We start from the raw sequence: 27,543 nt of genomic DNA on the forward strand, positions 1-27,543 counted from the left end.
AAAAAAAAAAAAGTTAAATAACAACTTTGAAAAGAGAAGCAGTATCAAGTGAGAAGACTGGGATTTAGTGTCTCTGTCTTAAAGACTATTTTGTCTCTATTCATCTCTACACCCTTTGAGTTCCATCAGACCTTACAATAAGGGTTAAGACAAAAGACAAAGGAGAAAGGTAATCTACTATATACTTCCTTCACTCACTTAGAGATCTGCCACCTGCACAGGTTAGGAACTACATTATTGTCTTGACAGAAAAAAAAAAAGTCGTGGTCATGGAGATGACGCAGTGGTAAAGCTTTGGACTTTCAAGCATGAGGTCCCAAGTTTGATCCCCAGCAGCACATGTGCCAGAGTGATGTCTTGTTCTTTCTCTCTCCTATCTTTCCCATAAATAAATTTTTTTTTTTAAAAAAAAGTCAGTCAATATAGAGATTGCTTAACATGGGAAAGAGTGTCTGTTCCACATTAGAGGCTCTTTTCTCTAACTGGCAAGACCACATTTATTAGGCGCCAAAATTGACAGATATCTGCTTTAACTGGGAGATTATCTACAAAAACATCAGCTGTGAGTACAACACTGAAAACCTGAATCTATATACTCCTCTCTAGCTTCCAGAAGATCCCCTAGAGCATAACTGTAATTAAAACTATGATTGAGGATGGAACTGAAGGTGATTATGTTTAGTGAAATAAGTAAAGAGAAGAAAGACACCTATCAGATGGTTTCACTCATAATGTGGATTCTGGACATCTGATTTACATGGACTTGCCAAAAACAAAACCATACACACACACACACACGCACACACACACACACACACACACACACACACACACACACACACACACACTTCAAACAAAATAGACACAAGCAAACTGTTTTGTTTGTAAGACAAGTGAGAACTCTGGTGTTTATCTTTGAGGATACAGAACTTTGGTGGGGGTGTGGTGTGGGACTATACATTGCAATCTTACAGTCTTGCAACAAACTATTAATAACAAGTACAATTTTTAAAAATTAAAAATTAAATTAGATTGAGCAAATATTGGTAAAACTGTGATACCTTTAATAACAAGGACCTTACAAAAAGATAACTTCCTTGGCCAAGTGGTCAACAGTGCATTCATATTTTGAAATACAGCTCAGATGCTACTTCCTTTTAAAACTTTAATTCACTCACTCACTCACTCACTCACTCACTCACTCACTCACTCAGTCATTTAAACCTGCCTTCTGCATTGAGAACCCATGTGTGAGTGGTCCAGGAGGTGGTGCAGTGGGTTAAGTATTGGATTCTCCAGCATGAGGTGCTTGGCGGGTAATTGTGAGGAGCCTCACAAAGCACCCTGCATTCCTGATACTATGGCCTATCTACATAATCATTGTTTTGCCTGAGAGATCCCCACCCATTCCATTCCTTTGATCTATCTTCTTTCTACCTCAAGACCCTCCTTGCCTGAAGGGTAATATTAATCCTACCAGTGAAAACCCTTGCAACAGTTGCTAAGGAAGTTCCTACCCTTCTAGCTCTCTCTTTTTTTTTTTTGTCTTTCTCCACCCCCTTCCTAGCCATTTCTGTTTCCGACTTGCCACTTCCGGGTCTACCTTTTAAAAGCCTTGGCTCTCTGATCAATAAAGACATTGCACTGCCACTCTGCCACGAGTTCATGAGTCATCTCTCCTGTATCACTGAGTGAGTAGCAGCCCAGGCTGGCTCTGGTTGAGTTCTCTCCAACCCAGAGAGTACACTCCCAGGAAGAGGCACCCCCACGCTAGCCCAGCAGCCCATGCACCAGAAAGATGTCTGGTTCATTCTCTCTCTCTCCTCCTATATTTCTCATAAATAAATAAATAAATAAATAAATAAAACATTAAAAAAAGAGAGAGAACCCATGTGTAATAATCATAATTTATGTGATATAATTTATAAAAGTATAATTACTTATGGGGCCAGGTGGTGGCATCTGGTTGAGCGCACATGTTATAATGCTCAAGGACCCAGGTTCAAGCCCCTGGTACCCACCTGCAGAGGGGAAGCTTCATGAGTGGTGAAGCAGGGCTGCAAGTATCTCTATCTTGCTCCTTCTCTACCTCTCCCCTCTCAATTTCTCTGTCTATCCAGTAATAAGTAAATAAGTATATTTTTAAAAAGATGGGGCCAGGTGGTAGTACATTTGGTTGAGCACACAAGTTAACATGCATAAGGAACCAGGTTTGAGCCCCTGGCCCCCACCTGTATGGGGAAAGCTTCACAAGTGGTGAAGGAGGGCTACAGGTGTCTGTCTCTCTATCTCCCACTTCACTCTTGATTTCTTTGTCTCTATTCAATAAATAAAGATAGTAAAAAAGAGCCTTACTTATATAAGAAAAATGTATTTTCCTTATCTTCAAGTTCTCTATTCTGTATCAGAGCAAGAAGCATCTATGTTATCTTTAGATTTTTCACTTACCTATACTAGGGTGGTTGGTCTTAACTTTCATAAGCTGTCTCTCCACTATCACATCTATGCTACTGTCACATTTTTAGTTACTTCCAGCTTGCTATTATGACACGTGATACCTCAGAAACTTACTTTACAAATACGTTATGTCACAATATGTTTGGGGAAATACTGAATAATATTAAATAAAAACTTTAGTTGTTTATTTATATTGATAATCTGCCATTTTAATGCAATAGAGCATTAAAAGAGAGAGAAGCCTGAATATTACAAACTAATGTTACTTCACTAGTTAATGTTACTTCATAATGACAACTTACTTTTTTTTTTTTTTTTAACCAGAGCACTGATGAGCTCTGGCTTATGGTGGTGCAGGGGATTGAACCTGGGACTTCAGAACCTCAGACATGACAGTTTGTTATGCTACCTACCCCTGCCCACAACTTACTTTTTAAAAAGACAGTCCTGCCTAAGTTACAGATGCTACCATGAGTCCATCCTAACTTCCCTGGGCAGACAACCTCACCAATGTGTCCTGGAACTTCACCTGCCCAGGGCCCTGCCCCAGTAGGGAAACACAGAAACAGGCTGGGGGTATGGATCCACCTGTCAACACCCAAGTCCAGCAGAGAAGCAATTACAGAAGCCAGACCTCCACCTTCTGCACCCCATACAGAATTCTGGTCCATATTCCCAGAGGGGTAAAGAATAGGGGAACTTCCAATGTAGGGGATGTGACATGGAACTCTGGTGGTGGGAACTGTATGGGATTATACCCCTCTTATCCTACAATCTTGTCAGTCATTATTAAATCACTACTTTAAAAAGTAGGAGGGTAGATAGCATAATGGTTATACAAAGAGACTATCGTGCCTGAGGCTCCAAAGTCCCAGGTTCAATCCCCCGCACCACCATAAGCCAGAGCTGAGCAGTGCTCTGGTTTAAAAAAAAAAAAATTGTGGTCTGGGAGGTGGTGTAGTGATAAGGCTTTGGACTCTCAAGCATGAGGTTCTGAGTTCGATCCCCAGCAGCACATGTGCCAGAGTGATGTCTGGTTCTTTCTCTCCTCCTATCTTTCTCATTAATAAATAAATAAAATCTTTAAAAAACAAAACAAAACAAAAAAACTAAATACAGTCCAGAACAACTTTCTTTTATTTTTGGCCACCAGTGTTACCATGGGGACTCTGTGTCTGCATAATGACTCCACCAATTACTGCAGTCATTATCTTATTTTTTGGTAAGAGGGAAGATAAGGATAAACCCCTATAGCACTATTTCACTATCTGTGAAACCTCCCCCTACAGGCAGGAACCAGAGGGGCTTGAACCTGAGTCTTGAGCACAGTAATGTATGAGTTTTCCCAAGTACACCACCATCTGGCCCCTGAGCAGCTTTCATCAGCAAATGACAATTTAACAAGGATGGGCAAATTCTCAAAAATTACGACAAAAATCAGTGTGTGTGTGTGCGCACACACACACACACACACACACACACACACACACACCCCAACTGTGCATAAACTCTTAACAGGGGAAGGAAGAGAGCAACAGGAGCTGAGAAATAGGTCATCCTGGCCCACTGTACAATAACTTTCTACATGCTAGATAGAATGCTATCTGACACATTAACTCTTAGCCAGACATAAACAAACTAAATGTCACAAACTAGCAAAGCAGTGCTTTTGCATCTCTCTCTTTTTCCTCTCCCTCTCTTTTTTCTTTTGCCTCCAGGGTTATAGCTGGGGCTGCGTGCCTACACTATGAATCCACTGCTCCTGGTGGTCATTCCCCCCCCCCCATTTTTGTTGTTGCTGTGGTTGTTGGATACGACAGAGAGAAACTGAGAGGGGAGAGGAAGCTAGAGAGGGGGAGAGAAAGATATACACCTGCAGACCTGCTTCACCGCTGTGAAGTGACCCCCCCTACAGGTGGGGAGCCGGGGGCTGGAACCAGGATCCTTGTGTGTGTCCTTGTGGTATGTGCTATGTACTATGTGCACTTGATCCAGTCCACCACCAGCCAATCCTTCCTCTCTCATTAAAATCCCTTAAAGCCGAAAATTTAATAAGAAAGTAAAAAATATCCAGATACATTTAGCTAAGTTACTGAAAATATAGAATATATAAAAAATAAGTATATCGGCATAATATATATACAATATAAAAAAAAAAAAACAGAGGTAGTACACTCTAATTTCATCTCAGGTAGTTCACTTTCTAACAAAGTCCCATAACCTAGACATACACCAGTTTCTGTGAGAGAGAGCATATGCGCACACGTATCCATAAACTACTGCAAAATATATACCTGAAAGCAGGATTACACTAGAGTTTGCAGTGAGTACCTCCCCAACACTTCCTCTCCACTATTCCAATCTTGGGATCCATGTTTGCTCAACAAATTGTTTGGCTTTGTATGTTAACTCTCTTTTCAATCACCAGGTTCCAGATGCCACCAGGATGCTGGCTAGGCTTCCCTGGATTGAAGACCCCACCAATGTGTCCTGGAGCTCAGCTTCCCCAGAGACACACCTTACTAGGGAAAGAGAGAGGCAGACTGGGAGTATGGACCGACCAGTCAACGCCCATGTTCAGCGGGGAAGCAATTACAGAAGCCAGACCCTCTACCTTCTGCAACCCTCAATGACCCTGGGTCCATGCTCCCAGAGGGCTAGAGAATGGGAAGGCTATCATGGGAGAGAGTGGGTTATGGGGATTGGGTGGTGGGAATTGTGTGGAGTTGTACCCCTCCTACCTTATGCTTTTGTTCACTAATCCTTTCTTAAATTAAAAATTTAAATAAAAAAAAAAAAAAGTAAAATGTAAAAAAATATAAAATAAAATAAAAAAAATAAAAAAACAGAGGTGGGGAAAAATAAATTATAAAAAATATTTAAAATGTCAGCACTGACAAAAGAATGTTTATAGTTCTCCTTACACGGAGTTCAATAACCACAGTTAGAGCAGAAGATAGTCAATGTAAGAGCACATGGCATGTGTGTATACCTCAGGTCTCAGAGGTCCCAGAAAACCCAGGTACAAGGCCTGGCAACAGCACAGACCAGCACTGAGCAGTTTCTAATATCTGTCTTTCTGTCTCTCTGGGGCCGGAGAGATAGCACAAAGATTATGCAAAGAGACTTTCATGACTGAGGACCCACAGTCCCAGGTTCAGTCCCCAACGTGGCACCACCATAAGCCAGAGCCAAGCACTACTCTGGTAAAAAAAAATGAATGAATGAATGAATCAATCAATCAACACATTTTTGAAAAAAGAATAAATTAGGCGGGGGCCGGGCAGTAGCGCAACAGGTTAAGTGCACATGGCACAAAGCGCAAGGACCAGTGCAAAAATCCCAGGTGGAGCCCCTGCCTCTCCACCTGCAGGGGGAGGTCACTTCACAATCTGTGAAGCAGATCTGCAGGTGCCTATCTTTCTCTTCCCCTCCTCTCTCGATTTCTCTGTCCTATCCAACAACAATGACAGCAATAATAACAACAACAATAACAACAATGATAAACAACAAGGGCTACAAAAAGAAAAAAATAGCCTCCAGGAGCAGTGGATTCATAGTGCAGGCACTGAGCCCCAGTAATAACCCTGGAGACAAAAAAATGAAGACGAAGAAGAAGAAATTAAGCTATAATGATAAAAATCTGAATACTTGGTTGTATAATGGAGAAGGAGCTGAGAGAACAAAAACAAGAAACATTCTGGAGTGATGGAACTAATCTACTGCTATCCACAAAGCATATACATTTTCACATTTTCCACAACTGTACTTGCATACATCACTATATGCAAATTGTGTCCTATCAAAATACTTAGCATGTAAACAAAAATAATCCCTAGACTCTAAACAAGTGTTATACACAAGAGACAACCAGGGGTCAGGCAATGGTGCGACTGGTAAAATTCTTAGTAATATGTGGGCAAGAACCCGGGTTTAAGCCCAGGTCTCCATGTGCAGAGGGGAGGCCTCATGAGTGGAGGAGCAGTGCTTCATGTGTCTCTCATTATCTCTCTCTCTCCTTCTCTCTTTTATTTATAGTAGTTATTTGTCTGTTTAGGAGAGAAACTGAGAGGGGGTAGGGAGATAAAGAATGAGCAAGAGACACCTGCAGTACTGCTTCACTGCTTGGGAAGCTTACCTTCTGCAAGTGGGGAGCAGGTGCTTGAACCTGGGCTTTCATGTACTGTGGTATCCCTCTTCTTCCCCCCCTTCTCTCTTTTCTTCTCTCCTCTCTCCCTCATTCCTCCCTATTTCTCTTTGCCTTTGTAAGAAGAAAAAAAAGGCCTCTGAGAGTAGTGGAGTCATTATGCAAGCACTGAGTCCCAGCAATAACTGATGGGAAAAAATAATTAAAAAAAAACAATAAAAATAGACAATCAGTTTACAAATTATCAGGGTTTGTGACAAGAAAGTTGAGTGTCCATAATGTTTATCAACACATTAATTTCTTCAAAAAGCAAGTCTTGCTATGAAAGCAATGCCAGCTGAACTAAATAGTGGGTTGTTGGGCTAGGGAGATAGCATAATGGTTATGCAGAAAGACTCTTGCCTGAGGTTCCAAGGTCCCAGGCTCAATCCCTACTCCACCATAAACTAGAGCTGAGCAGTGCTCTGGTGGAAAGGAAAAACAAACAAAACACCACTAAATAGTGTGTTGAACTAAACTATAATAAAATTGCCCTTAGTAGGCCAGGCAGTGGCACACTGGGTTAAGCACACATAGTACAAAGTGCAGGGACAGGCGCAAGGATCCTGGTTTGAGCCCTTGGTCCCCCAACTGCAGAGGGGTCACTTCACAAGCGGTGGAGCAGATATGAAGGTGTCTATCTTTTTCTCCCCCTCTCTATCTTCCCCTCCTCTCTCAATTTCTTTCTGTTCTATCCAACAACAACAGAAACAACAAGAAAAATGGAAAAAATGGCCTCCAGGAGAAGTGGATTTGGAGTGTAGGCACCACCAAGCTCCAACAATAATCCTGGAGGAGTTAAGCAGAGCCTCTCATGCCTGAGGATCCAAAGTCCCAGGCTCAATCTCCTGTACCACCATAAGCCAGAGCTGACCAGTGCTCTGGTAAAAAACAAACAAACAAACAAACAACTCTGGTTGAGCACACGTAGCCTTGTGCAAGGACCTGGCTTCCAGCCTCTGTCCCCGCCTGTGGGGGAAAGTTACTTGGTTTCTTGAGTGCTGAAGTAGATCTGCAGGTGCATCTCTCTTTGTCTCTCCCTCTCTACCCACATCTGCTCTCAGTTTCTATCTTTACTTTTCTGTGTAAGTATCGCACACTAACTGCTTGTGCCACTGGAGCTCCTTATCTGTACTTTCTAATTTAGAAAAAAAGGAGAAAAAAGAAAGAAAAAGAGAAAAAGGAAGGAAAAGACAACACAAGAGAAGACAAGACCAAACCAAACTGGGGGCAGAGGTTACAGTGCCAGCACTAACAATAACCCTGGTGGCAAAATAAATAAATAAATAAATAAAAATGCATACAGAAAGAGATTAGATTCATCTGTTAAAATAAATCATGTTCAGCAGGGAAGCAATTACAGAAGCCAGACTTTCTACCTTCTGCACCCCATAATGACCCTGGGTCCATATTCCCAGAGGGTTAAAGAATAGGAAAGCTATCAGGGGCGGGGATGGGATACAGAGTTCTGGTGATGGGAATTGTACCCCTCTTATCCTATGGTCTTGTCAGTGTTTCCATTTTATAAATAAATAGATAAAAAAAAATCAGTTTGCATTTTAGAATTATCTACTTCTATATATCAAAAAGGTGGTCAACAAAGGATAAAGCAGACACAAATAAAACTAATAAAACTAATAAAATATGACAATATCTGAAAAAAAGAGCCCTAAGACAAAAAGCTTTATGAGGGATAGTAATAAAAGAAAAAACAAAAAAACTAAAAATCTAATTCACCATAAAGTCAAACACTTAAAAATAAACTCCAAATGTGAAATAAACAAACAAAAAACGAACTCAATTTCAGAGCAAAAATGCTAAAGCCACTATAATCACCTTAACACATCCTCCCCCAACCTTTGTCATCAACTTCCCATGCTTTGTCAACTTCCCATGCTTTATCAGACTCTCCTCCTAGATTAAAAGATACCATCTTACTTCAAAGCACTTCTGTTGTTTCCCATAACATGTACACAAGCCTTGTGATCAAGGAAAAAACTCATGGATCTTAAATACTAATGACCATGCAGATGCATTTTGAACCTTTCTAGAGGATGCTTGATTATGAAGTTACAGGTACAGCGACCCAAGTATGGTGAACCTCAGAAAATGTCCTTAGGACCTAAGTGGTTCATTGCTGCCACCTACTGGATACAATGTTCCTCTCCATTTATAATCAGACACATTTTACCAAGTTAGTATTGTCCCCAATACTTGTTACCCTTCATCAGTGATGGGAGAAAAGCCAGAGAACTATTTGTCTTACTTGGCCATTTAAGTGTCATAGTAAAAGACTGACACCTCCCACACCACCATAAGCCAGAGCTGAATAGTGCTCTGATTTAAAAGAAAAAAGAAAGCCATAGTAAAAGACTGATTAATGACAGCTCTGTATCATAAAACCTTCAGGAGGAGGTTTTGTGATGATGCATTTAGTACAACAAACATGTTAGGATGCGCAAAGGACCTGGGTTCAAGCCCCCAGTTCCCATCTGCAGGGAAGAAGCTTCAGAAGTGGCTGCAGGTATGACTCTCTTTGCCTTTCTATCTCATTGGTTGTTTCCTATCTCTATTCAATAAATAAAATATTAAAAAAGACCTTCAGAAGGAAAGAATATTTTGTAGACTCTGTGTGTGTGTGTGGCAGTGTCAAGCTATTAGGTTTAAAAATCAGTACTTTTAAATGGGAAACAATTTGACTAAAACTGTTGCAGAATTCTGAGATCATTAAAAACAAAATTCAAAGACAGCAACAACACACACACACAACTCAGAAATTTTACAAAGTTTGAGTAAGAGAGCATGAACTAGGGGGACAGGTGGCAGGTTGCACTGTGCAAGGATCCGGATTCCAGCCCCCTGTCCCCACCTGCATGGAGAAAGCTTTGCAAGTGGTGAAGCAGGGTTGCAGGTGTTTCTCTGTTTCTCACCTTTTCTATCACAATCTTCCCTCTCGATTTCTAGCTTTCTCTATCCAGTAAATAATATTTTCAAAATTAGAATTAAAAGATTTTTTAAAAAATGAATAAAGCATAGGGGCTAGGTGGTGGTGCACATGGCTAAGTGTACACATCACAGTGCACAAGAACCTGGGTTCAAATAAGGCATGAACTTTTTTTCTAAGCTACATCAGAGAAATACTCTAAACTTAAAAAATGTGCTTTCTCTTTCTATGCAATTTAAAAGCACCACAGGAATAATGATTATTTTTCTGAAGTCACAAGTTAATATGAGTATAGAAAATCACATGGTGTGAAATCAACTTGGAATTTAATATATTCACAAAGGCAAAAAAAAATATCAGATAGCTATTGGAAAAAGTCCATTTTGTATACTGTCATACTAAATACACCAACTACATTTTACACAAATATGAAACAATTTCCTCCCTTGAGAACCACCAATACAGCTTAATCTAAATGTCATATATATGTGTGGATATATGTACCACAAATACCTGTGTACAAGTATATTTAACTCTATTTTACTAAATACTAAGATCAGGTGTTTTATAGACATTCTACAGAACTACCATATGAATCTCCATATACTTTTAGAGTAAGTTCATAAATTTTTAAAAATCAGGTAAACTTGACAAATCTCTATAAGATAAACAAAATGTTCCAAAAGAGTACATGAACTCATACATACAATGCTGTTCATTTCAGAAGAGTCATAGCTCCCAACAGGGTGCACATGTCCAATGGGCTCCAAGCCTTCCTCATCCCACATGTATGTTCCATCAGAGCTGTCAGACGGAGAGAGCTCAAACGAAGAGCCAGCTCTGTAATCTGTATCTGGTGAAATCAAATTATTTCCAGAAGTATGTTTTGTACGTTCACTCCTGTCTTCAAATGATTTTTTAAAAGAGAGGAGAAAGAGTTATTAATTCACAAAAACATAATTTTTCAGGTACTTAAAAATCTGTTCTATCACCAGAGGACTGCTCAGCTCTGGTTTAGGATGATGCTGGGGATTGAACTTGGGACCTCTAGGGTCCCAGGTATACAACCTGGAGCTTTAAAAGGCTGAGAAATAATCTCCTTGGTCCTGAAGTGTGTATATTTTATAACAAGTGAAATAGACATCCACAACATTGTAATGAAAAGTCAATTTACAATAAAAAAAAACAGCAGAGGGGGGGGGACGGGCGTTAACACAGAGGGTTAAGCGCACATGGCGCAAAGCACAAGGACCTGTATAAGGATCCTGGTTCGAGCACCCAGCTCCCCACCTGTAGGGAAGTTGCGTCACAAGTGTTGAAGCAGTTCTACAGGTGTCTGTCTTTCTCTCACCCTCTGTCTTCCCCTCCTCTCTCCATTTCTCTGTCCTATCCAACAACAATAATAACAAAACCAAAAACAAAGACCACACATGGAAATGTGCAGGCGTGAAGGCCCAGCAGTTAAAAATACACATATTATGCAGAGAAGTGGCTCAGCAGTATTATGTATGTACAAACCTGGCTTAATTCCTTGACATTGAGGGTGGGAGGGTAGAAAACTGAGTGGAGAGTGGGAGAGATTGTATAACTGTTATGCAGAGACTCTCACGCCTAAGGCCCCAAAGTCCCAGATAGAATGCCCCACATAACCACATCACCATAAGACAGAGCTGAAATGAGCTGAGCAGTGCTCTGTTGTAAAAATAACAACTTGATTTAAAAAAAAAAACTGTTCTATTGATAATGTGACATGGCAAAAAAAAATAATTAAAAGGTCAGGGATAGATAGCATAATGATTATGCAAAGAGATTCTCATGCCTGAGGCTCCAAGGTCCCTGGTTCAATCCCCTGTACCACCAGAAGCCAAAGCTGATCAGTGCTTTTGGTAATTGTAACATTTTCTAAAACCTAAATAATAGAGGTAAAATCTTAAACATACCATACTAAAATGTTTTCTAATAAAGAAAATTTCCAACTTTCTTTCTGTAGTATTTCTATAATCATAAATAAAACTTGTATAGTTTTACATATATATTCTGAGATGTTTACTTTTGCGCACTGACCAGGAGACTCCTTCTTCAGATTATATAGCTTGTGCTCTCTCTAAAATATTCTCAGACAAGCCAGTGCTTGGATACTTGATGGCTACCCCCAATATCCTCAGTCTATTTCCTGTCAGGCTACATGAGCAGATACTATTTTTCTTCAGTACTCAGCACTGGAATAAACAACTGTACAAGGAAATGTATAACAGGTATTTTCTCACTCTCAATTAGAAAAATAAAAGCTCTTCTGCAAACATAAAGGTTTTTTAAAGATTTTTTTAAGTTATCTTTATTTATTTGGATAGAGATAATTATCTTTATCTGGATAGAGATAGCCAGAAATCAAGAGGGAAGTGGGGGATAGAGAGACAGAGAGACACCTGCAGCACTGCTTCACCACTCATGAAGCTTTCCCCCTGCAGGTGGGGACCAGGGACTCGAACCTGGGTCCTTATGCATTGTAACATATGCCGCTCAGCAAGGTGTGCCAACACTTGCCCCCCTTTAATATTTATTTACTTATTCCCTTTTGTTGCCCTTGTTGTTTTTATTGTTGTAGTTATTATAGTTGTTGTTGATGTCGTTGTTGGATAGGACAAAGATAAATTGAGAGAGGAGAGGAAGAAGGGGGGAGAAAGATAGAAACCCACAGCCCTGCTTCACTGCTTATGAAGTGACTTCCCTGCAGGTGGGGAGCTGGAGGCTCAAACTGGGATCCTTAAGCCAGTCCTTGCGCTTTGTACCACATGCGCTTGACCTGCTGCACTACCGCTGGACTCCTTTTTTTTTTTTTTTTTCCTAACTAGAGCAGAGTTCTGATTTATGGTGGTGTGTGGGATTGAACCTGAGACTTCGGAGCATCAGACATGAGAGTCAGTTTGTATAATCATTATGCTATCTACCCCTACCCCAAAAATAAAGTTCGTTATACGTGAAATCCAAGGGCTAGGAAGACAGCTTAATGGTATGCAAAAGACTTTCACGCCTCAGGCTCCAAGGTCCAAAGTTCAGTTCCCAGAACCACCATAACCCAGAGCTGAGCACGGCTCTAGTCTTTTGCTCTGTCTTTTTCTCTCATTTAAATAAACAGAAATATCTATTAAAAAAAAAAAAAAAAAGGAGGAGGAAGGAAAAAAATCTAAGTTTTCCTTTTTATAGCCTAGGAATAAAATATCCTAGGAATAGCCTAGGATAAAAATATTTGTTAAATTGGCCCAAATCTATATTAGCTCATTTGCCTGTTAGTATATTGTACTATGAAAAATAGCAATCAAATACCACCCTAAGGAAAGAGATGGCTTAAAGTGGTGTGCCCATGATGGGAGAAAGCAAAAAGAAAAGAAGTTGGAAGCAAAATAAGAATCAGTGTGTTTCTAACAGTCAAAGATGAGCAAAGGCAAAGTACCTTAGGGGAGAGTGTGTTTTATTGATGCTGACTCAGATAAGGGTGTTGAAAAGGAACAGAGAATAAATGTCATAAGGTAGACAAATGTTACCTCACTCTAATTTTATCTTCATATTCTTTTATTCACTCCATGAAATTGACAGCGTTTGGAATTTATCAGAAGACAATCCTAAAAGTAAGTTCAGTTATACTATTTAGGAAAAAGCAAACAAATATAAAGATATTAATATTTACCAGAGACACTTAAATCTAGCCATTCATCAGTTTTACTTAAGGATTTTTCTTTTTCTTTTGGGGAGTCAAATATATCCTTTGGTGGTACACTGTCATGCTTGTCTTCTTTGAGAGAAATCTCCTCTGGAGTTATTCTATTTCTGTTGGAGTCTTCTATGTCTATAAAATCATCACTAAAATCTTCACTTAAATCATTCTTATCAGAAGATGACAAGGATGACAAAGAAATATCATCTACATCATCACTCAAGTACTTAATTTTAGAATCATGTTTAATGCCCTGGTCATTTTCTGTTCTAAAACTGTTATTTTCAGTCAGTTCTTGGCCATTATGAGTAGTTATGTTCTTAGCCCAAAGTGTAGCCTCATCTTCTACACAAGGGTCAGCAGGTGAATTCTCATTACCATCCACTATGATAGTCCCAGGAAATGGAGGCCGGTTGGATTTTAGTAGAGAGGGATGAACCATCCTATAGCCCAAACTGGACGTCACCCCTGGTCCACTTGACAAAGCCAACTTCTTCCCACCGGTAGCATATGGCCTGCTGAACCCATATCCTAAAGTTTCGTTCCCGTTCAGCACTTCTGACTGTCGAGGGTTTCTTGTGAGCAAACTCGACCTTAGAGGCACTCTAACTGGTAGCTGTGGGTTCTGATAAGGCTTGGTGAGATCTACAGCTCGACTGAAGGAGTTCGATCGGGTTATAGCTGAAGATGGGAGTAGTGAATTCTGAATGGAATGGGAAAAACTTTGTGACCTTACCATCTTTTCACAAGTCATAGATTTAATATTGTCTAGGGACTGTGCTAAGCTTTCTCCAGAACTGCTTCTAGTGGCAGAAGAGTTGGCTCTAGGTCTCTGTATGCTACCAGCTGACCGGTTTCCATAAAATCCATTCAACTGTGGCTTTGGAGCACTGACTGAAGAAAACGGAGTCCTTCCCAGTAACTTCCCTTTGGTGAACTGACCCAGGTTAGATGGCCCAGATAAGGACTTCTGGTTTAATTCCTCTGTAGATGGCACAAACATAGTGGATGGTTTTACTAACTTGGATGTAAGTAAAGAAACACTTTTCAAACCTCCTTTGATCCCATTTTTATCAAGCATTCCTTGATTGGGTGTGTGTTTTTCTGGTTCAGTTGTTTTATGTGAACTCTGAGTATTAAATACCTCAGCATTATGTGTGCTGAGTTGATATTTATTTGTTGTTCTCCAATTAAATGTATGGGAAGATGGACAATCAGAGCCATTATTTTTGATGTAACTTCTGACATTGCTATTCTTGGAAGTTTCCAATAAATTAACAGGTGCCCCATTTGGTATTGGCTGCAGTGTACTTCTTACAGATTTTGTTCCATACTTTGGCAACTTGGAACCAAAAAATGTCTTGATTTGTGTTTTTTCTTCCATGAGCTATAGATGCATTTGTTCTTAAAATTTGACAGAACCTGAGGAGATAAAAAAATAGATAAGTCATTCATAAATAACAATAATTATAGACCGCATAATGTGAATTCACATTTATATAATTAAATCCAACAAAGTCCAAATGCTACTGATGACTCTAATTTTTCCAGTGTGGAACTAGAGAATAAATTCAGGGTGTGGTGTGGTAAGGTACATTTACTATCTTCTAGCCCCTAAAAAACTCTTAGCAAGCACTAAATGCACAAATAAATGAATAGCTTTATGTCAGAAAAAATAGAGAATACTTCTATGAAGCTCCCAAGGTTAATCCCATATGTGCCAGAGCAGTGCTCTGGTATGTGTGTTCTCTCTCTCCCTCTCATACACACATCTACACGTAAATAAATCATCTTTATAAAAGCACTTCCACAACTTTTACAATTTCCTATCTATTTTTTCCCCACTTTGGATATTATCTACTTTAACAGTAATAATCTGAAAAATCTGTGGTATTAGATTTGTTTGTCTGGTTTTTTTTTTATCTTTTTTAAAAAATATTTATTTATTTATTCCCTTTTGTTGCCCTTGCTATTTTTTATTGTTGTAGTTATTGTTGTAGTTTTTTTTTTTTTTTTTTTTTTAAGAAAGGATTAATTAACAAAACCATAGGGTAGGAGGGGTACAACTCCACACAATTCCCACCGCCCAATCTCCATATCCCACCCCCTCCCCCGATAGCTTTCCCATTCTCTATCCCTCTGGGAGCATGGACCTAGGGTCATTGAGGGTTGCAGAAGGTAGAAGGTCTGGCTTCTGTAATTGCTTCCTCGCTGAACATGGGCGTTGACTGGTCGGTCCATACTCCCAGTCTGCCTCTCTCTTTCCCTAGTAGGATGGGTCTCTGGGGAAACTGAGCTCAAGGACACATTGGTGTCTTCAATCCAGGGAAGTCTGGCCGGCATCCTGATGACATCTGGAACCTGGTGACTAAAAAGAGAGTTAACATACAAAGCCAAACAAATTGTTGAGCAATCATGGACCCAAAGCTTGGAAAAGTGGAGAGGAAGTATTAGGGAGGTACTAACTGCAAACTCTAGTATACTTCTGCTTTCTTACTTTGGTGCCATACTCCAAACTCAGTCAATTTCTGCTTTGCGTTTCTACTTCTTTTTTTTTTTTTTTTACATGCATAACATTCCCCAGATTCCCATTTAGCAATACAACCCCCACTATTTCATTCATCATTTTTCATGGACCTGTATTCTCCCCACCCACCCACCCACCCCAGAGTCTTTTACTTTGGTGTAATACTCCAATTCCATTTCAGGTTCGACTTGTGTTTTCTTTTCTAATCTTGTTTTTCAACTTCGGCCTGAGAGTGAGATCATCCCATATTCATCCTTCTGTTTCTGACTTATTTCACTCAACAGGATTTTTTCAAGGTCCATCCAAGATCGGCTGAAAACGGTGAAGTCACCATTTTTTACAGCTGAGTAGTATTCCATTGTGTATATAGACCACAACTTGCTCAGCCACTCATCTGTTGTTGGACACCTGGGTTGCTTCCAGGTTTTGACTATTACAAATTGTGCTGCCAAGAACATATGTGTACACAGATCTTTTTGGATGGATGTGTTGGGTTCCTTAGGATATATTCCCAGGAGAGGAATTGCAGGGTCATAGGGTAGGTCCATTTCTAGCCTTCTGAGAGTTCTCCAGACTGTTCTCCACAGAGGTTGGACCAAATGACATTCCCACCAGCAGTGTAGGAGGGTTCCTTTGACCCCACACCCTCTCCAGCATTTGCTGCTGTTACCTTTTCTGATGTATGACAGTCTCACAGGAGTGAAGTGATATCTCATTGTTGTCTTGATTTGCATTTCTCTGACAATCAGAGACTTGGAGCATTTTGTCATGTGTTTCTCGGCCTTTTGGATCTCTTCTGTGGTGAATATTCTGTCCAATTCCTCCCCCCATTTTTGGATGGGGTTATTTGTTGTCTTGTTGTTGAGTCTGGTAAGCTCTTTATATATGTTGGTTATTAAACTCTTATCTGATATATGGCATGTAAAGATCTTCTCCCATTCTGTGAGGGGTCTCTTGATTTGGGTAGTGGTTTCTTTTGCTGTGAAGAAGCTTTTTAATTTGATGTAGTCCCATAGGTTTATACTTGCCTTAGTCTTCCTTGTAATTGGATTCGTTTCATTGAAAATGTCTTTAAAATTTATGCGGAAAAAAGTTCTTCCAATATTTTCCTCTAAGTATTTGATAGTTTCTGGTCTAACATCCAAGTCGTTGATCCACTTGGAATTTACTTTTGTATTTGGTGAAATACAGTGATTCAGTTTCATTCTTCTGCATGTTTCAACCCATTGTTTCCAACACCATTTGTTGAAGAGACTCTGCTTTCCCCATGTAATAGTCTGGGCCCCTTTGTCAAAGATTAGATGTCCATAGGTGTGGGGCCTCATTTCTGGTCTCTCAATTCTATTCCATTGGTCAGTGTGTCTGTTCATGTTCCAGTACCAAGCAGTTTTGATGACAATGGCCCTATAATATAGTTTGAGATCTGGCAGTGTGATGCCTCCGGTTCTGTTCTTTTTTCTCAAGATTGTTTTGGCAATTCTAGGTCTTTTCTGGTTCCAGATAAACATTTGTAGTATTTGATCTATTCTCCTAAAAAATGTGCTTGGGATCTTGATGGGGATAGCATTAAATTTGTAGATGGCTCTGGGTAATATATTCATTTTGATGATGTTAATTCTTCCAACCCATGAGCATGGAATATCTTTCCACTTCTTTGTGTCTTTTTCAATTTCTTTGAGTAGTGACTCATAATTTTCAGTATACAAGTCTTTCACTTCTTTGGTTAGGTTTATTCCTAGATATTTTATTGTTTTTGTTGCTATAGAAAAAGGAACTGATTTCTGGATTTCAATTTCTTCTAACTTAGTGTTTGCATAGAGGAATGCCACTGACTTTTGAATGTTAATTTTATAGCCTGACACATTACTGTATTGCCTGATGATTTCCAAAAGCTTCTTGCTAGATTCCTTAGGTTTTTCCATGTATACTATCATGTCATCTGCAAATAAGGAGAGTTTGACTTCTTCTCTTCCAATCTGTATTCCTTTAATTCCTTGCTCCTGCCTGATTGCTATGGCAAGAACTTCCAACACTATGTTGAATAGTAATGGTGATAGTGGGCAGCCCTGTCTAGTACCTGATCTGAGTGGAAATGCTTCCAGTTTTTCACCATTGAGTATGATGTTGGCTGTAGGTTTGCTATATATAGATTCCACTATCTTCAGGAATTTTCCATCTATTCCTATTTTTTGTAGTGTTTTGATCATAAAGGGATGTTGTATTTTGTCAAAGGCTTTCTCTGCATCTATTGATATGACCATGTGGTTTTTGGTCTTGCTTTTGTTGATGTGGTGGATCACATTGATTGATTTACGTATATTAAACCAACCTTGCATGCCTGGGATAAACCCCACTTGGTCATGATGAACAATCTTTTTGATATACTGCTGTATCCGGTTGGCTAGAATTTTGTTCAATATTTTCGCATCTATGTTCATCAGAGATATTGGTCTGTAGTTTTCTTTTTTGGTTGTGTCCCTGTCTGCTTTTGGTATCAGGGTGATGTTGGCTTCATAGAAGCTGGCAGGGAGTATTCCAGTGTCTTCAATCTTCTGGAAGACTTTTAAAAGTAGAGGTATTAGTTCTTCTTTGAAAGTTTTATAGAATTCATTTGTAAAACCATCTGGTCCAGGACTTTTATTTTTGGGAAGATTTTTGATAACTGTTTCAATTTCATTAGCTGTGATGGGCCTGTTCATGTTATCCACTTCCTCTTTACTTAGTTTTGGAAGTTGGTAGGTATCTAGGAAATCATTCATTTCTTCCAGGTTCTCTAACTTGGTGGCATATAGTTGTTCATAGAAGCCTCGCATGATATGTTGAATTTCTGCAGTGTCTCTTGTGATATCTCCTCTTTCATTTACTATCCGATTTATTTGGGTCTTCTCCCTTTTTTGTTTTGTGAGTCTGGCTAAAGGTTTGTCGATTTTGTTTACTCTTTCGAAGAACCAACATTTACTTTCATTGATCTTTTGTATGGTTTTCCTATTCTCAATGTTATTTATTTCTGCCCTAACTTTAGTAATTTCTGTCCTTCTGGTTGCTTTAGGGTTCCTTTGTTGTTCTTCTTCTAGGTCTTTAAGATGTGCAATCAGGCTGTTTATTTGTGCCTTTTCTTGTTTCCTAATGTGTGCTTGTATAGCTATGAACTTCCCTCTTAGGACTGCTTTAGCTGTGTCCCAAATATTTTGATAGCTTGTGTCTTCATTTTCATTGAACTCTCGAAACATTTTGATTTCTTCCTTGATTTCCTCTTGGACCCAGAAGTTGTTAAGAAGTGTACTGTTGAGCTTCCACATTTTGGCACTGTTACTAATCTTTGGTTGGTTGTTAAGTGTTAGTTTAATTCCACTGTGGTCTGAGAAGATGCTTGGGATGATTTCAGTGCTCTTGAATAGGCTGATGCTGTCTTTGTGGCCTAACATATGGTCTATCCTTGAGAATGATCCATGTGGATTTGAGTAAAATGTGTATTCCAGTTTCTTGGGATGAATGACTCTGAAAATGTCCAATAGTTCTAGTTTATCTATCTCTTCATTTAGCTCCCTTATGTCTTTACTGATTTTCTTCCTGGATGATCTGTCAAGTTGAGAGAGTGGGGTGTTGAAGTCCCCTACTATGATTGTGTTACTGTTAATATATTGCTGTAGCTCTTTCAGTAGAAGCTTGATATATTTAGATGGCTTCTCATTGGGTGCATAGATATTAATAATTGTTAAGTCCTCTTGATTGACTGATCCTCTGAGCATTAAGTAGTGTCCATTCCTATCTTTTTTAATCTTATGTATTTTAAAGTCTATCATGTCAGATATGAGAATAGCTGTTCCTGCCCTTTTTTGTGGGCCATTGGCTTGTATGATAGTTTTCCATCCTTTCACTTTAAGTCTGTGTTTGTCTTGTTGCGTTAGGTGAGTTTTCTGTAGACAACATATTGTTGGGTTGTGTTTTCTGATCCATCTTCCTACTCTGTGTCTTTTTTATAGGTGAATTCAGGCCATTCACATTAATTGATATCAAAGATTGAAGATATTTTAACGCCATTCTTGTAGAGTTTTAGAGTGTTTTGATATATGTTCTATTTGTGGTGGTCTGGTTGTTTATAGGAAACCTTTCAGAACTTCTTTCAAGGCAGGCTTGGTGATGGTTGCTTCCTTCAACTGTTGCTTGTCTGAGAAGGTTTTGATGCTTCCATCTAGTCTGAATGACAATGTAGCAGGATATAGTATTCTTGGCTGAAAGCCTTTCTCATTGAGCACTCGATAGATATCTTGCCATTCTCTTCTGGCCTGTAGTGTTTGTATGGAGAAGTCTGCTGCTAATCTTATGGGTTTTCCTTTGTAGGTGACTCTTGTTTTTCTCTTGCAGCCTTGAGGATCCTTTCTTTATCCTCATTCCTTTCCAATCTAAGTATGACATGTCTTGGTGTCTTTAGGTCTGGGTTAATTCTGTTTGGGACCCTCTGGGCTTCTTGAATTTTTATGTCTTTGGTGTTGTCTAGACTAGAGAAATTTTCAGCTATTATGGCCTGGAGAACGTTTTCTTCCTCCCCTTCTCTTTCTTCCTCTGGTAAGCCAATAATGCGTATATTGTTTCTTTTGAAGTCATCCCATAGGACTCTGTTGTTGTTTTCAGCATCTCTTAATCTCTTTTTGAGATCTCTTACTTCTTCTTTAGTTGTCTCTAATTCATCCTCAATCTTGCTAATTCTGTCTTCAGCCTCATTGATTCTATTCTCTCTGCCCTCTACTGCTTTCTGGAGTTCATCTATTTTGTTGCCCTGCTCTGATACTGTTTTAGCTTGTTCAGCTAGCTGCCTTCTTAGCTCAGCAATTTCAGCTTTCAGCTCTCTAATAACCATGCGATTATTAGAATTTTCTTCCATATTCTCACTTGTTGTTCCTGCAGTTCTGATTACAATTTTTTCAAATTCTTTACTCACTCCTGTTATTATTTCCTTAGCTAATGTTTGGATGTTGAACTCGTTGTTTTGTGCTTCGCCCTCTGGAGGACTTTTAGCTGGACTCTTGTCCTGGTTCGAGTCTCCATTATTTTTTCTTGTTGTTTTAACCATTTTATATAAGTTAACAGTTTTTTCAATCCCTGAGTTGGAGTTCAGTGGTGTAAAAGCCTTTTTTTTTTTCCCCTGTAGGCTATGGTAGCCTGAGGGCTTTTAAACTATCAATAGGCTTCTTGGCTTAATCAATGACTCCTGACCAAGAGATAAAGCAGGGTGTGGCAGAGATAATCCAGTGGTTATGCAAAGAGACTTTCACAGCCCTTCAGCTATGCCACCGAGGTATAGGTCTTCTCCTGAGTTTCCCGGTTAGATCTCTGTACCCTGGTGTCCCTCCCTGTTGCTGCTCCAGATTCTGAGGGTAGTAGCAATGGAGACTCAAGAGTTGTACTTGGTGAGTCTCTGGGGAGTCCTTTCCTCCCTTCAGCTGTCCCCTTGTTGGTGGAGCAGACTGGAGGTGGTGTCTCCACTGACAAAGTGTCGAACTGTTAGCAGTCACTTAATCTCTCCTTAGGCCCCTCTCTCCTCTCTGTCACCAGCCACACGTGTTTGTACTCACGGGTGATTTACTGGGTTTCTGTGGTCATTCTAGTCCTGTCTTGTTTCGGTCCGGGTGGTCTCCTTTGGTATTCCTAGTTGATCCGGGAGAGGAGAGGAGAGGAGAGGAGAGGAGCGGAGCGGAGAGGAGCGGAGCGGAGAGGAGAGGAGAGGAGAGGAGAGGAGAGGAGAGGAGAGGAGAGGAGAGGAGAGGAGAGGAGAGGAGAGAAAGCGATCTGCTGCTCGTAGCTCCGCCTCCGGAAGTCGAATCTATTGTTGTAGTTATTATTGTTGTTGTTGTTGATGTCGTTGTTGTTGGATAGGACAGAGAGACATCGAGAGAGGAGGGGAAGACAGAGAGGAGAAGAGACAGACAGACACCTGTAGACCTGCTTCACCACTTGTGAAGTGACTCCCCTGCAGGTGGGGAGCCGGGGGCTTGAACTGGGATCCTTACACCAGTCCTTGTGCTTAGTGGCATGTGCGCTTAACCCTCTGCGATTCCCCAGGACTCCTGCTTTTTTATCTTTTAAAACACATGATCTTCTAAAAACAAGAATACATCTTTTTAATATTTCATTATTAAAACCATGGGAAAGACCAGGTAAAGAATATTCAAGGGGCCAGGTGGTGGCGCACCTGGTTAACTGCACATATTACAGTGCAGAAGGACCTGGGTTCAAGCACCTAGTCCCCACCTTTAGGGATGACTCTTCACAAACTGTGGGGTAAGTCTTTAGGTGTCTCTCTCCAACCAATAATTAATTAATTCATTACAAATTTAGAAGAATACTAAAAAAATTTACACTGAGGACTGAGATATTAGCATTTTAAGCAATATAACAAAGAATGCCCATCTAGTAACAAATAGCCACTATGGTTAACTGACATGCATAATTATTTAATAAAGTTGACTAGTCCACTAATTGCACTCTAAAATTTGTTTAAAGATGATATAAAACAGTTCAATGCATACATAAGGACATAAGACCAGAAACAACAAAATGTCTTCTATTAGGATATCTAATAAAGTATGGGATTATATGATGAGATTATGAAGATGAGGTATAAGCATTGAAATACTTTCCCTACTATTAAGATCATTATATGAGCACTACACTTCTATTAAAAAGCAATCTCTGCACCAAAGTAAAGACTCTGGGGTAGGGTGGGGTGGGAAATACAGGTCCAAAAAGGATGACAGAGAACCTAGTGGGGCTTGTTGTTATGTGGAAAACTGGGAAATGTTATGCATGTACAAACTATTGTATTTACTGTTGAATGTAAAACATTAATTCCCCAATAAAGAAATTTAAAAAAAAAAAGACTCTCTATGGCAGGGGTAGACAGCATAGTGGTTATGCAAAGACACTCTCATGCCTGATGCTCCAAAGTCCTAGGTTCAATTCCCTGCACCAGCATAAGCCAAAGTTGAGCAGTGCTCTGGTAAACAGAAAGGAAAGAAGAAAGAAAAACAGTAAAACTTGAACACGCTTAACTGCCTCTAGATTGAACAGAAAGAGCTTTTCTGACATGTCTTCGAAAAAATCTAAGAAAATATTTTTTCTTAGAAAAAAAACTTTGAAAAGAAAACTTTTTTTTTCAGAAACTTTGAAACCCTCAGTGAGGCAAGTGTTCAAGAAAACTTGTGAGCTCCTATGGCATTTTTCTAATTTGATGAAAGAGTCTAGAGGCCCTAGAAGAATATACTACACTCAGAGAAGGGGGCAACTATGTATAAATGTGGACAGATAGTTCAGAGAAGTTGGTTGGCTCATGTCTACAACCTTAGGGGAACTGGGGTGGATTGCAGTGGGGAGAGTGAAGATTCAGAACACTGATGGTGAGAATGGTGTGGATTCAAACCTCTGTCAACATGTAATTCTGTAATATAAAAATAAAAATAGGGGCTAGGTGGTGGTGCACCTGGTTATGTGCACACATTATAGTGTACAAGGTTCCAGGTTCAAGCCCCTGGTCCCCACCTATAGGAAGAAAGCTTCCTAAGTGGTGAAGCAGGTCTGCAGGTGTCTCTCTGTCTTCCTCTCCCTCTCTATCTCCCCCACTCCTCTCAATTTCTCTCTGTCTCTAATAATAAATAAAAATATATATTTTAAAAATAATAAAAATTAAAATTAAAAATTAAAAAATACTCCCATCAAGACGTTGTTCAAACTAAGAAAAAGTGTTATAACTATATAAAAATCAATCTAAAAGACAAAAACAGGAGCTGTCTGGATAAAAAAAAAAACAATTATTCAACAGAAATTATTTCTTCATATATTACCATTTCAATTTCCAGACCTCAACCTCAATTCTTTCTTTTCTTTTTTTTTTTTTTAATTCATAAAGAAGATAGGCAGACAGAAAGAAAGAGTCAGATATCACTCTGGTACACGTACTGCTGGGATCAAACTCAGGTCCTCATGCTTGATGGTCTTGTGCTTTATCTACTGCACCACCTCCCAGATAACATAATTTCAATTTAATATGCATCACATGTAAAGTTTTATTAAAACATACTTAAATTCACTTCTGTCCCACAATTCTAGTCTTTTACCTTTATCAACTCATTCTTTTTTTTTCTTTATTGGGAAATTAATGTTTTACATTCAACAGTAAATACAATAGTTTGTACATTCATAACATTCCCCAGTTTCCTGTATAACAGTACAACCCCCACTAGGTCCTCTGTCATCCTTCTTGGTATCAACTCATTCTTTAAGTTTCCTATATTAAGTCCAGACTTCAATATTCTATTTAAATTGTCAACATTTATTCTGTTTAAGTACAGATCTAACCATACCATCCTACTGATTAAAAACTATTTGCAGTAGATGAACAACAAAATAAAATCCAAAATTTACTTTACAGACATAAAGCATTTATACGGGGCAAGGTGGTGGCGCACCTGGTTAAACACACATGTAACACACATGTTACAATGTGCAAGGACCCAGGTTTGAGCCCCGGTCCCCATCTGTAAGGGAAAGCTTTGTGAATCATGAAGCAAGGTATCTCTCTGTCTCCCTTCCTATCCCCACCTTCCTCTCACCTTCTGGCTATCTCTATCCAATAAATAAATAAAGATAATAAAAAATCTAAAAAGAAAGTGTGTGTGTTTATATGAGTCAGCCCTATCATTGTCATATCAATTTACATTTAGTCAAGATGTACTGTCATTCATTTTCTACCTTTGCTGCCTTTGTTAAAACTGTAAAGATGGGGCCAGGTGGACACACACTTGGTTATGTGCACACATCACAGTGCACAAGGACCTGGGTTCAAGCCCCTGATCCCCACTTGCAGGGGAAAAACTTCATGAGTGGTGAAGTAGGGTTGCAGGTGTCTATCTCTCCCTTTCTACTAATTCCCCCTTCTCGATTTCTGGCTGTCCCTATACAATAAATAAAGATAATAAAGGTTCAAGAAGCTCATAGGATCCCAAACAGAATTAAAATTTTTTTAATATTTATTTATTCATTCCCTTTTGTTGCCCTTGTTTTATTGTTGTAATTATTATTGTTGTTATTGATGTTGTTGTTGGATAGGACAGAGAGAAATGGAGAGAGGAGGGGAAGACAGAGAGGGGGAAAGATAAGACACCTGCAGACCTGCTTCACCACTTTTGAAGCGACTCCCCTGCAGGTGGGGAGCCGGGGGCTCAAACCGGGATCCTTATACTGATCCTTGCGCTTTGTATTACGTGCACTTAATCTGCTGCGCTACTGCCCGACTCCCCCCGCACGGAACTAACATAGACTTAAAGATACAAGACCAAGATACATCATATTTGGAATGAAAAGGAGTAAGGATAAAGAAAGGATCCTGAACACTGCAAGAGAAAAACAGAGAGTTACCAAAAGAGGAAAACCCATAAGATCAGCAGCAGATTTCTCCACACAGACACTAAAGGCCAGAAGAGAATGGCAAGATATATGCCAAGCACTCAGTGAGAAAGGCTTTCAGCCAAGACTACTGTATCCGCTAGACTGTCATTCAGACTTGATGGAGGCACAAAAACCTTCTCAGATAAGCAACAGTTGAAGGAATCAACTATCACTAAACCTGCCCCGCAAGAAGTTCTGAAAGGTCTCTTATAAACAATCACAGCATCATAAACATGCCATATATCAGAACGCTCTAAAATTATAGAATAATGGCATTAAACTATGTTCATTCTATAATATCAATAAATGTCAATGGCCTGAATTCACCTATTAAAAGACACAGAGTAGGAAGATGGATCAGAAAACACAATCCAGCCATATGTTGTCTATAGAAAACCCACCTAACTCAACAAGACAAATATATATAGACTCAAAGTGAAAGTATGGAAAACTAACATATATAAGCCCCAGCAATAACCCTGGAGGCAAAAATTTTTTTAAAAAATTAAACAAGCTCTCAAAGTAAAAGACTCTGGGGTCGGAGGAGGGGAGCACATGTACTAGAGTGATGCCATGTACCCTGGCAGCATATGTACCAGAGTGATGTCTGGTTCTTTCTCTCTCTCCTTCTATCTTTCTCCTTAATAAAATAAATAAAATCTTAAAAATAATAATAAAAATTTTAAAAAAGGTAAAAAGTCCTACCCTCAAAGTTCAAAATCACTACTCCCTTAACATTTCCCAGTTAATATTTTCTCATGTCCTTCTGTATCTCCCTTTACACCAATAGCATAACTGAGTCTGTTTTGTGACTATGCAAATCTATTTGACCTGTAAAAAGGTGAGCTCATTGAGAAACTGAACAGAATCCTATGAGCTTTATACCTTGCTACAGGACCACAGATTTGACAAACACATTTATAATTTCTTAGTGCGATTTAACTTTATAATTAGTCAAAACTGAAAAAAGAACAGCTTTGTGGGGCTGTGATTGGAGGGTAATAACTGCTTTGAGCAACGTGTTAGAAGGCGTTGTGGAGCTGAATCTAGACTCTCAAGTATCATGCTCAGATAACAGTCATATCTGTTCCAGCAGAAAAAAGCACAGTGGCAATATCATGCCAGATAAAACTGCCAGTGCCATTTTTTGCTTTTTACTGTGGAAAGCTTCATGAATCTGCACTAATCATCCTCACACAGGGGCTAATTTTCATTGCTTCAAGTTTAGTACATGTGCTGTCAAATGAACACTTTTCATTCACATTTTTTATGATAATCTTTTCTACAAAGCACACTGATACACACACTTTCAAAATCACCAGTGACATGATCCCAAGCATATTAAACAAAAGACTCATTTTGCAAATAGCCAAATAACACATGTGAACAGTCCTGTCCTCTAGAGTCACTCTTCCAGCCTGAAAGGTCCCTGGCATGTCATAAATAGATTGAGAACAAAACATTCTATTCTTTCTCTCCATGAACCTCTATCCTATTGTCTAAAATGAGGGGGATACATGTTATCTCCCAGGAACATCTTAAGTATTTAAAAAAAAATTTTATATTTATTTACTTATTCCCTTTTGTTGCCCTTGTTTTATTATTGTAGCTATTATTATTATTGATGTTGTTGTTGTTGGATAGGACAGAGAGAAATGGAGAGAGGAGGGGAAGACAGAGGGGGGAAAGATAAGACATCTGCAGACCTGCTTACCGCTTGTGAAGCGACTCCCCTGCAGGTGGGGAGCCGGGGGCTCAAACCGGGATCCTTATGGTGGTCCTTGAGTTTTGTACCATGTGCACTTAGCCTGCTGCACTACCTCCTGACTCCAGGAACATCTTAAGTATTAATGATTTAGAGGTCAGGACATACTCTCAAGAAAGACACACTGTGACTTTAACACCCTGAAATGCTACTACTACTTAGGAGAGAGAGCGCCTGGGAGGGTTAGAGCTGGAATTAACTATTTCCAATCAAGAATCTCTTTGTTACAACAAAAAGGAGGGGCCAGGTGGCAGCGTACCTGGTTAAGTGCTCACATTATGGTGCACAAGGATCCAAGTTTAAGCCCTTGGTCTCTACCTGCAGGGGAAAGCTTCATGAGTGGTGAAGCAGGGCTGCAGGTGTCTCTTTCTCCTCCCCCCTTAATTTGTCTTTGTCTCTATCCAATAATATATATATGTATTTTTTTTAATGTATTCATTTTGGACTAAGATCTGAGACTAAGATAATCTGATCGGTCAACAGTAAAGTTTCCATGATCTGCTTATATTAT

General features: G+C 39.4%; 1 protein-coding gene across 4 annotated transcripts in view; it reads right to left on the reverse strand.

The window, feature by feature from the left end:
• Positions 1–27,543, reverse strand: part of CCSER2 (coiled-coil serine rich protein 2) — a 140,044-nt gene that overhangs the window by 76,211 nt on the left and 36,290 nt on the right. For all 4 annotated transcript variants that reach the window (XM_007533922.3, XM_060193588.1, XM_060193592.1 and 1 more), the window contains 2 exons: positions 13,273–14,721; positions 10,295–10,491 (listed from right to left, as the gene is read on the reverse strand). In XM_007533922.3, coding sequence (XP_007533984.1) covers positions 10,295–10,491; positions 13,273–14,683 — 1,608 coding nt within the window. In that variant the 5' untranslated portion in view covers positions 14,684–14,721. The remainder of the gene's footprint in view (positions 1–10,294; positions 10,492–13,272; positions 14,722–27,543) is intronic.

This window comes from Erinaceus europaeus, chromosome 1 (genome assembly GCF_950295315.1).
Source record: "Erinaceus europaeus chromosome 1, mEriEur2.1, whole genome shotgun sequence".
Lineage (NCBI taxonomy): Eukaryota > Metazoa > Chordata > Mammalia > Eulipotyphla > Erinaceidae > Erinaceus > Erinaceus europaeus.